This window comes from Agelaius phoeniceus, chromosome 6 (assembly GCF_051311805.1).
Source record: "Agelaius phoeniceus isolate bAgePho1 chromosome 6, bAgePho1.hap1, whole genome shotgun sequence".
NCBI lineage: Eukaryota > Metazoa > Chordata > Aves > Passeriformes > Icteridae > Agelaius > Agelaius phoeniceus.
Window position 1 is genome coordinate 4,754,139 of NC_135270.1, and position 9,382 is coordinate 4,763,520.

At 44.8% G+C, this 9,382-nt stretch overlaps 1 protein-coding gene across 1 annotated transcript; it reads right to left on the reverse strand.

Moving 5' to 3' along the window:
* Positions 1 to 4,153: 4,153 nt before the first annotated feature.
* On the reverse strand, positions 4,154 to 8,847 carry KCNA4 (potassium voltage-gated channel subfamily A member 4). The gene is made up of 2 exons (XM_054635014.2): positions 8,667 to 8,847; positions 4,154 to 7,851 (listed from the first exon to the last, which is right to left on the reverse strand). The coding sequence occupies exon 2, from the start codon at positions 7,048 to 7,050 to the stop codon at positions 5,089 to 5,091; it is 1,962 nt and encodes a 653-aa protein (XP_054490989.1). The 5' UTR covers positions 7,051 to 7,851; positions 8,667 to 8,847; the 3' UTR covers positions 4,154 to 5,088.
* Between the last annotated feature and the right edge of the window lie 535 nt (positions 8,848 to 9,382).

Sequence of the window (9,382 nt, forward strand, 5' to 3'; positions counted from 1 at the left end):
ACCCAGAATTAATCTGCCAATGACTTTGTCCACATCAGATGGTCCCTGTGGAAATTAAAGATGCTCATTTTAAAAAAGTGCCAACTTCTCTATAAGTATTTGTTTCAAATGGAGGTGCAAAAATATGATAAATCTGTCAACTAGATCTTATTCACTGCAAAATCTGAAGCATTTGATCATTCAGTTATAGCAGGAGGAAAGTGTATACCCTGTCCCATGTTTACTGAAGTTATTCTGTTATTTAGATTATTTAAAGATAAGAAAAATACATAACTGGATGCCATAGCTAGGGAGGTTTTAATACTTATTTTTATTTCTTACTGTTTCATGTAGATTAATTAATTTTAAAAATATTTATTTAATAAATTTAAATAAATTTTAATATATTTAATAAATTTAAAGTATTTATAACTGGGTGCAATGACAGCAAAAAGTAATAAAGAACCAGTAAAAAATAGAGGAAGCCAGTAACACAATGGATAGATTCTATTTAATTTGAGGACTATCTATAACTTTAAGGATTATGCTAAAAATTAATTGGTATTGAGAATGAGTTTTATGCATCCAGGATGGCCAGAAAGACAGATTTCACTTTTCAATGCTGTGCAAGAAAGACTTTTCAGGAACTAGCTACAAATGGAACAGACTTTCTGATATTTAGCTGCTTTCCCATAGCACATTTATCCTACACTTATGCAAATATGAAGTACCTCATGTTCTTGGGCAGCTCAGCACTGAATTTTCAAATCCCAAGTCAAATGGCTCTCAACACCTGACAGCAAACTTGACAGCAATGTTCCATGTCAGGAGTTACACTCTAACACCCTTTCTTCAAGGTTATGGCCTGATCCCAAACTCTTTCTACACCACTATTATGAAAACCATTTTCACATTCCAAACCTTTACAGGCTGAAAACATGCTCAAATCCCAATTTTTATCACCACAAGGATGCCTATCAGTATCCCCAAACACTATGGACACTATTTCCATGAATTAGATGTAATCATGATCACATTGGGGATTTTTATCCCCTGGATCTCCCAGATTTATTCTGCATTACATGAACACCACAGAGGTGGATTTTACACATGAAAAGCTATGTAAGCAGAAGAATTTTCCTTCAAATACAAACAAATTATATTTTCCATCAAATGGAATTAGCCACTTGTGGAGTCACTCCACAAATCTTCACTGAACACTAAAAACCTTCACCTTCACTCTGACTGGGTTACACAACATTTCTTCTAGCATAAAGTTCAGCACCCAGGCTGATGTTTTCAAGGAACCAATGTAACATAGGAAATGTAATAAAGAAAAAAAAATGGATCTAATTAAATTCAAGTCAGCCATTAAATCCAATGCCTCAACTGGCAAAACTCTCTCCTTATGAGTCTGGCCTTGGCACTTAAGGTAACTATAAAAATACCAAGGAAATTCTTTAAATAAATGCCAGCACACTGTTAACTATCAGACTATATTTGAAATCAGATTTGGTGCTGCTGTGTTTCCATGAATTCTAATGGAACTCCTCCAAATTTTTTCACCACTGCAAGCAAACCTGAAATATCTCATTTTGCATTATTTTTAGCTGAAATGTATGTCAATGTGAAATCATTTGAACTACATTACTAGAACTAAAATGATCCCCAGTGTAAATCCATTCACATCAGCTACATCAGGAATGCATTTCACCACTAGAATTTAAAAATGTAAAATGCCCAAATCACAATAAAATTATTTTTCTGAGAGGTGTCAGTATCACTAGGAAAGGTCTGACAGAAGCAGGAGCAGCCATTTGGAGCCATAACACCTCAATTAAAGGGTTTCTCTGGCAGACAATTTCAACCAAAGTAATACTTAACACAAATTTCTATTTCTTAAAGCACTTGGGATCTTTGGGTTTTAGCATGTTAGTGGTAGGACTTTGGCATGATAAAACTATATTGTGACTGGACCAACAGATAGCTGAAAAATCAAATGATAAACCCAAGTAGAGCTATTTGCTTCCACTCTGGAATGCACAATTCTTTCTGTGATTCAGAATGCTGACAGCACAACCTAGCACTGAGCTCTATAGATCCTATTTATCATGACCAAGTGTTTATTCACTGCAGGAGGCCCCAGCATTACCTGAGGACACACCCAGAACGTTGCTCTGCCAACTGCTAGGAGCCCCTACAGTCAGAGCTTCTCCTTCTGAGAGCAAGGTACTGCTCTGAAAACAGCCCAGCATGGACACTGCACACTTGGTTAAATTAACAGCTGAGTGTTTGAAGAAGTTAAGATTACTTTTTTTTTTTAAGCAGTCGTGTATCAAGGAAACAGGGCAAAAAACCAGTTTGATATCAATAGCAATCACTATTCTTTTGTGTTACCTATAGAAGACAAAACCAGCAGAGACCGTAACGAAGAACAGAACTGTAAATGAAATGGATGATGTAACAAACTGCATCTTCTTGCACTCCTGAACAGGAGTTTGTCAGCATCTGGTCTCAGCTGTTTATTAAAGCACTCCCCTCATGCTGAGCTCCCTGGCTACAGCATGAATGCATTTTCCAAGTGATTCAAAGAGTTTTCTCCTTTCCATCAGAGGTCTGAAATCCCACCTCTCATGAACCACCTCCCCCTTCCAACCAGTCAATGCTGCAAACACGTACTACTTATTTTCCCTAAGTTCTTTATTTACCTGCTCAGTGTTTCTTTCACTCCTAGCTCGTTGCCATGGTCCCAGGCACTAAATGCTCTCTGGTGTTAGACAGAACTAGGACCCTGCCATTCAGCAAGAGAGCCCTTGTGCCCTTCAGGCCATTAACTGCTAGCTGTGAAAGAAATACTTCCAGTTACAGGTTTTATAGAACACTCATCCTCACTGCTGATGTTGCCCCCATAGAAAAAAAGTATTTAGCACGTTGAAGTCGGGTCAGCTGGAGTGAAATGTAACAGTAAATTTTGGCAAATGCCTATGTATAAAATCACTGAGTCACTTCATTCAAAGCACAGCTGGAATTGACACCACCACAATAAAAAGGAGCTCTTTTTAATGCTTCACATCAAAAATATAGTGAAGCCTGCTCAGTGTTTTTAAATTAGGAATCAGACACTTAAACACACATTTTGAAGCAGGGCTCAGCACAACGCAGTCTTTTGTGTGTCGCCTTTTTTTTTATTTTTCTGCAATGCAAAAGAAGACAAGCAGAGAAACTTTTCGAAGAGACTCACAGAAAAACTATGAAGGCAAAACCCAACCATTAAAGAGAAGCCTGTGTCTGCAGCTCTGTTTGGTGCCACTGGATTCAGCAAACAAGGCTTATCATGTGTAATATCATGGATGCCCAATTCAGAGTGCATCTGTTGTTGCTGTAAGTCAGTCACCAACAAGTTCTCCCTGCAAAAAACCCTCCATCTCCACTCAGCTTTAAATGGACATTGCAAACTACTGTAATTCTGTGGTGTTGGTAAGTCCTTTCTCCCTCCATAACATCCTGTCCCAGACCTTAAAGTGCATATGCCAATTTGGTTCAAGTTTTATAATCTGGAATGTTCCACAGTGCCTCTTCAAAAACAGTGCCGGATTAATTGTGCCTTCCCTCAGTAATGGCAAGTCTGAAAAAACCTTGTTCTGAATCTATTATTTATGTTGTATGCAGCAATATCTTACCTATCTCATTCTGGACTCTGGAATATACTGCAGGCCAGCTAATCTTTACCTACCTGAACCTCCTAGGAAGGGCAGTGGGAGGTTTTGACACGTAACAAAACATAGCTGGGCTAAAAATCAGTGAAGAGAAACCATGGAATGCTTTCACAAGGACTCCATGGGACCCAATATGTTCATTTTGAAACCCAAAATGCCTGGTTTAGATCTTAAATGTTGCTTCAAATATACATGGGTGAAAGCTGTAATCAAGGGGAAATGCAGCACCAATAATAGCGCATTATTAAAAGTCAGCAATCCTCAATTGTCAGCACTGTAACAACTGAGTGTCTTATTATTTCTACCTGCTCCTCCCATACACCAAATTTCCTCAATACTGACAAAGTACATGTACTAATCATAGACTCTGAATGCTAAATTAAGCAGAAAAAGAAAAAAAAATATATAAATTAGGTTGGTATTTCTTGAGGGCATCAGTAGAAAACACCGATTTCAAATAATTTTGATTAGAAAATTTTACTTCACAATCCTTTTCCAGATCACAGATATTCATAATTAAAAAGTGTATGGAATTGATGTCATGTCAGCTGTTTTGCCATCAGCATCACAGAGAAAGAAGAAACAACAAAATATGATGCAGAATTCACTCTCCCAATGATTGTCATTGAACTATTACATTAGTAAACATTCACAGTATGAAGTCTCTTTCAATATATCTCCAGCATATAAAGTAGTGCAAAAAAGCATTCCAGTCATTTTGCCTTTGCAGTCAGACCAGGTTTAACAATTCTCTTACTTCATTTCTTTCATTATTAGACAACAAATGCTGCAATGCCTCCAAAGAGAGTTATAAAAATAAACAATTTCTGGAGGGTCAACAGCCTTTCCAAAGTAAATTTCCAGTTAAAAACAAGCATTATAGATTTCAAGAAGAAAAAAAAATTTAGATCTATCTTCTGTAGAATATCTTTTTACAATAAATTTACCATTTGAAAAACAATGACTATGGTATCCAATGATTTATGGTAGCTGCTATTAAAGCACTGATAAATAGATAAATGACTACCAAACTTCATTGTTTCTTACATAGTAAATACCTCTGAATGCCAACTTTTACCACAGAGCTGTTTTTAGTGATGTCGACAGTTCATGCACCCACTTTAAAACTGACTTGGTTTTAATAAATTTTTCAGCCTCATGTGCAAAACACTTGCATTCTAATAAAAATATAAAGTCTGAAAATTTATCAGATCTAGCAATCCTTTCCTCAAGTTGTACCACTTACTTGATATGTAATACATGTTCAGCAATGCTTTTTATTTGAATTTAACCATTAAATGGCATACTACTGTATGCTGCAGACTCTTGTTTGCATATTTCGTTATTTTCACTGCACTCTTTAATGCATAAATATATTTGGAAACGCTCAAAACTACACATCAGTTTCCACAGAATTTGAATTTACACAGTTTTTCTTCTCTGACTCACTGCTATTCCCCGTGTCCTGACTTTTAGTCTCCTTTACACAAAGAGATTCTTTAACTCCTTCTTCCATCTCCAAATACTCTGACTTATCCTCTGTGGACGAAGATGATGCGCTCCTAAATTTCTTCAGTAAATTTGTAGGGAGGTAAGGGCAACTGACAGCGTTTTGCATCATCTGCGTGTGCTCTTCGTTCTCAGTTTCTCTGTGGTAGAAATAGTTAAAATTGGAGACAATCACTGGCACTGGTAAAGCAATGGTTAACACTCCTGCAATGGCACACAGGGACCCGACTATCTTCCCGCCCACGGTGATGGGTTTCATGTCCCCATAACCGACCGTAGTCATGGTCACTACGGCCCACCAAAAGGCATCTGGGATGCTTTGAAAATGGGTGGCAGGCTCGTCAGCTTCTGCAAAGTAAACAGCACTGGAAAACAAAATGACTCCGATAAAAAGGAAGAAGATGAGGAGGCCAAGTTCCCTCATGCTGGCCCTGAGCGTGTGACCCAGGATCTGCAAACCCTTGGAGTGCCTGGAGAGCTTGAAGATGCGAAACACCCTGACCAGACGGATGATCCTCAGGATGGCAAAGGACATGGCCTGCTGGCTGCCCTGCTCCTGCGCCAGGTCCGTGCCCAGGGTGATGAAGTAAGGCAAGATGGACACAATGTCTATGATGTTCATGACGTTCTTGAAGAAGTGTGCTTTGCTGGGACACGCAAAGCAGCGCACTGTAAACTCAAAGGAGAACCAGATGATGCACACGGTCTCTACAATGAAAAAAGGGTCATTGAAGATGGTGTGCTCCCCGGCGTCCAGGCGGAGAGACTCGTTGGAAAGCCCCTTCCCTAAGCTCAGGGACATGACGAATTCCTTGTCATCTCTGAACTCTGGTAAAGTCTCCAGACAAAAGATGACGATGGAGATCAAGATGACCAAGACAGAGACAATGGCGATGCCTCTGGCTGGACTGGAGCTTTCCGGGTACTCAAACAGCAGCCAAACCTGCCTCTTAAACTCATTCTCCGGCAAAACCTTTTCCTCTTCCTCCTTGACAAAACCTTCATCCTCCCTGAACTTGAGCATGGCCTCCTCCCCAAGCTGGTAGAATTTCACCTCCTCAGAGAAGATGTCAAAGGGCACATTGACCGGCCTCTTCAGCCGCCCACCGCTCTGGTAGTAGTACAGGATGGCGTCAAAGCTGGGCCGGTTCCTGTCGAAGAAGTACTCGTTCCTGAGAGGATCAAAGTACCTGCCCCGCTTGGCTGGGTCCCCCAGCAGGGTCTCCGGGAACTGAGCCAAGGTCTTCAGCTGGGTCTCGAAGCGCAGCCCCGACACGTTGATCACCACGCGCTCGCAGCACTCGTACTCGCTGTAGCGGACGGAGCTGTAACCCCCGGGGCCTCCCCCGTCATCGGGCGGCTGGTCCGAGTAGGAAAACTCATCCTCCCCATAGTCATCGCTGTAGTAGAGCTTCCCTTCCTCCTCGTCGTCTTCATCCTCGTCTTCGTCGTCCTCCTCCTCCTCGCTCAAGTCCTTCAGTATCCTCTCCTCGGAACCACTGAGCGGCAGCAGCTCGGAGCAGGGGAAGGAGGCCCCACACTCCCTGCTGCCCAGGTGGTGGCTCCTCTTCTTGCCCTTCTTCCTCCTCTTGCCGCTCTGCCGGCGGGGCAGGCCGCGCGAGGAGGAGGCCCCGCGGGCCTGCTCCTGGTGGTAGTGGTGGTAGGGCCCCCCTCCGCCCGCCGCCCCACCTTCCACCGCCGCCGTGGCCGCCGCCACGGCCGCCGCCGCCGCCGCCCGGGACTGGGCCAGCCGCTCCCGCTCGCGGGCCCGCGCCTGGGCCGCGTATCCGTAGGGCATGTGGGTGTTGCAGCCGGAGCTGTCGGCGCTCACCATGGCGACCTCCATCCTGCAAGTCTTGTTTTGGTTTGTGGGCGCTCGCCCTGACGAGGTTTTGCGGTATTTACAGCGGGACTTTCCAAGCTGGGAAGTTCAAAGCCATCTGCGTTCGGAGGGCGGTCACCTGCGCGTTGAGCGGGGCAATGTGGTTGTAGCACTGAATCTGCACTTTGGAAAACTACAGAGCCACATCTTCCTGTTCTCTGGAAGGTTTGACACAAACTACTGCTTTGCTAATGAGAAAAGATGAAATTCTCAGATTGGACCAGAGAACAGCTGCGACCTTGTTCTTCCATCCACCAAGCCCCTTTATTTTCATTTATCTCCTGCAGCCATCACAGCTGTACCTGATCAGAATCATGACTGCCTCGCAGGCTATAAAGGCTGCATTCCTCAGAGAAAAAAAAATATGCAAACCAAAGAGTACCTGTTCTCCACAAATGGTTTTAGCTCATCATTGAAACCAAATGCAAATAGTCTCTTTCCTCATTATTTGTTCCCATTAATGCTTTGGCCTAGCACACTTACTGTTTAATGTCATTTCTTGGAGAGCTGAAGTTAATTCCAGCCATCACTTCATTTACACAGTGAGGAGGTCTTTGCAAATCCTTTCTTCAGCCTGTCAACAATGCCTCAAACCTGGGAGCAGCACCCAGGGCATCAGCAGCAGCGGTAAGAGGAGGAGGAGGCGATGGAGGAGGAGGAGGAGGAGGAGATGAAGACTGAGAAACCGGCTCTGAGGTCCCCATAGGACACAAGGGAGCGGATGGGTCACCCTTTGGTTATGGTCATGCAGAAGAAGCACTTAACCTGAGGCACATGCACAAACACACAAAAATAAACAAAACAAAAAGGGAAAAGATTGGATTGTTTTCCTAAAAGGTCACACCGATCAAATGAAACTGTGTCATCTATTACCATGGCATTCAAATCTTCTCCTGCCCACACTATTCACACTTCTACATTACACACACGCCCACATCACATGCACAGAGATTTTGAACGACTCCGTGGGTAAGGATGTGGGTGGGTATGTCACATATATATGGAGACAGATACAAAATCCCCACCCATATAAGCACTTGCATCCATACACAAACATATGCATGCTCCTGAAACACCAACACACATAAACACTAATAAATATACTGCAACACACAATGCATTCAGGTCTTTGAGCACATATGTAAGAGATACACCTACATATGCCCACATGAAACGTTAAAGAATAAATGTATTTGGACAAAGATCTTCTGTTGTATTTGCAGAAACACATCAGATGTTGGCATGTTACATTTTAATCTACAACAGAATTGTGTTTCGATCACAATGAACATCTCTCTGGATTTAATTTGGAAACGGGCACGTACAATGCTCAGCCAAGTGAAAACACCGTGATATGTCAAGAAAACAACTGCAGGTGCACTGAAGCAACATCTACATGCAAGCACACACACCAAAAAATACACAGCCCCTCACACTCCCCTTTGAAACAGAAACCTCATCCATAGCCACATCTATTAACACACGAGAGAAGGTGAACACGAACTATTAAATGACGCTATTTTTGAAACCGTACCTACGTGCCATGCAGAAGAAGACCCTACAAACGCCGTTATACTTACTGATCCTAGGCAGAGAAATAGCAGCGCTGTTCCCGCTGGTGTAAGGACCGGGTGACAGCGGTGCCGAGGGGCTGTGCCGGCTGATCCACGCTCGCAGGTGCCTGCGGTCAGTGCGCACCACAGGTTGGCCACTTTTTTCTGTCCCTTCCAGCCGGATGCCGGGGCAGTGAGCCTGGGAGGCGGCGGGGCTGGGCGCACCGGGCACCGCCGCAGCCGCTCCCGCTCGCCTCGGCATTGGCCACAAGGCAACAACGAGCGAGGCTCTCGTCCCCACGGGGAAAACGAAGGCGCTGTGCGTGTGCTTGTCGTGTGCAGGGGCAGGCGCGATCTCCGCTCTCCGCAAGCCCGGCTCTGGCGGCGGGTCTGTCAATAAATCAGCGCTGGCTAATCCGTGCGCGGAGCCGGGCTCCGGCGGGGCTGGCTGCGAGCGGCGCCTGCCCCCGCCACGTCCGGGGCTCAGCCGGCTGCCGCCCGCTCCATCCACTTGTTGGGTGGTCCCAGCCCGGGGGGACGCGGCCGAGGAGCCGCCGGCCGGAGCGCGGAGAGCGGGCGGGCGCTGCTGGCGGCCGGGGGAGCCGGGAGATGACGGGAGCCGGGAGATGGGAGGTGGGAGCGGGGCCAGCCCGCGGCACCGCGCCCCCGGCGCTCCGAGCTGGCCCTGTTGCTCCGGAGCCGCCGCCCGCCGCCGCTGCCGCCGCTCCCGGCCCGCCGCCGGC

What these genes read in the sequence shown, in the direction of transcription:
- KCNA4 (XM_054635014.2), bottom strand. Translation starts at nt 7,050, where the DNA reads ATGGAGGTCGCCATGGTGAGCGCCGACAGCTCCGGCTGCAACACCCAC.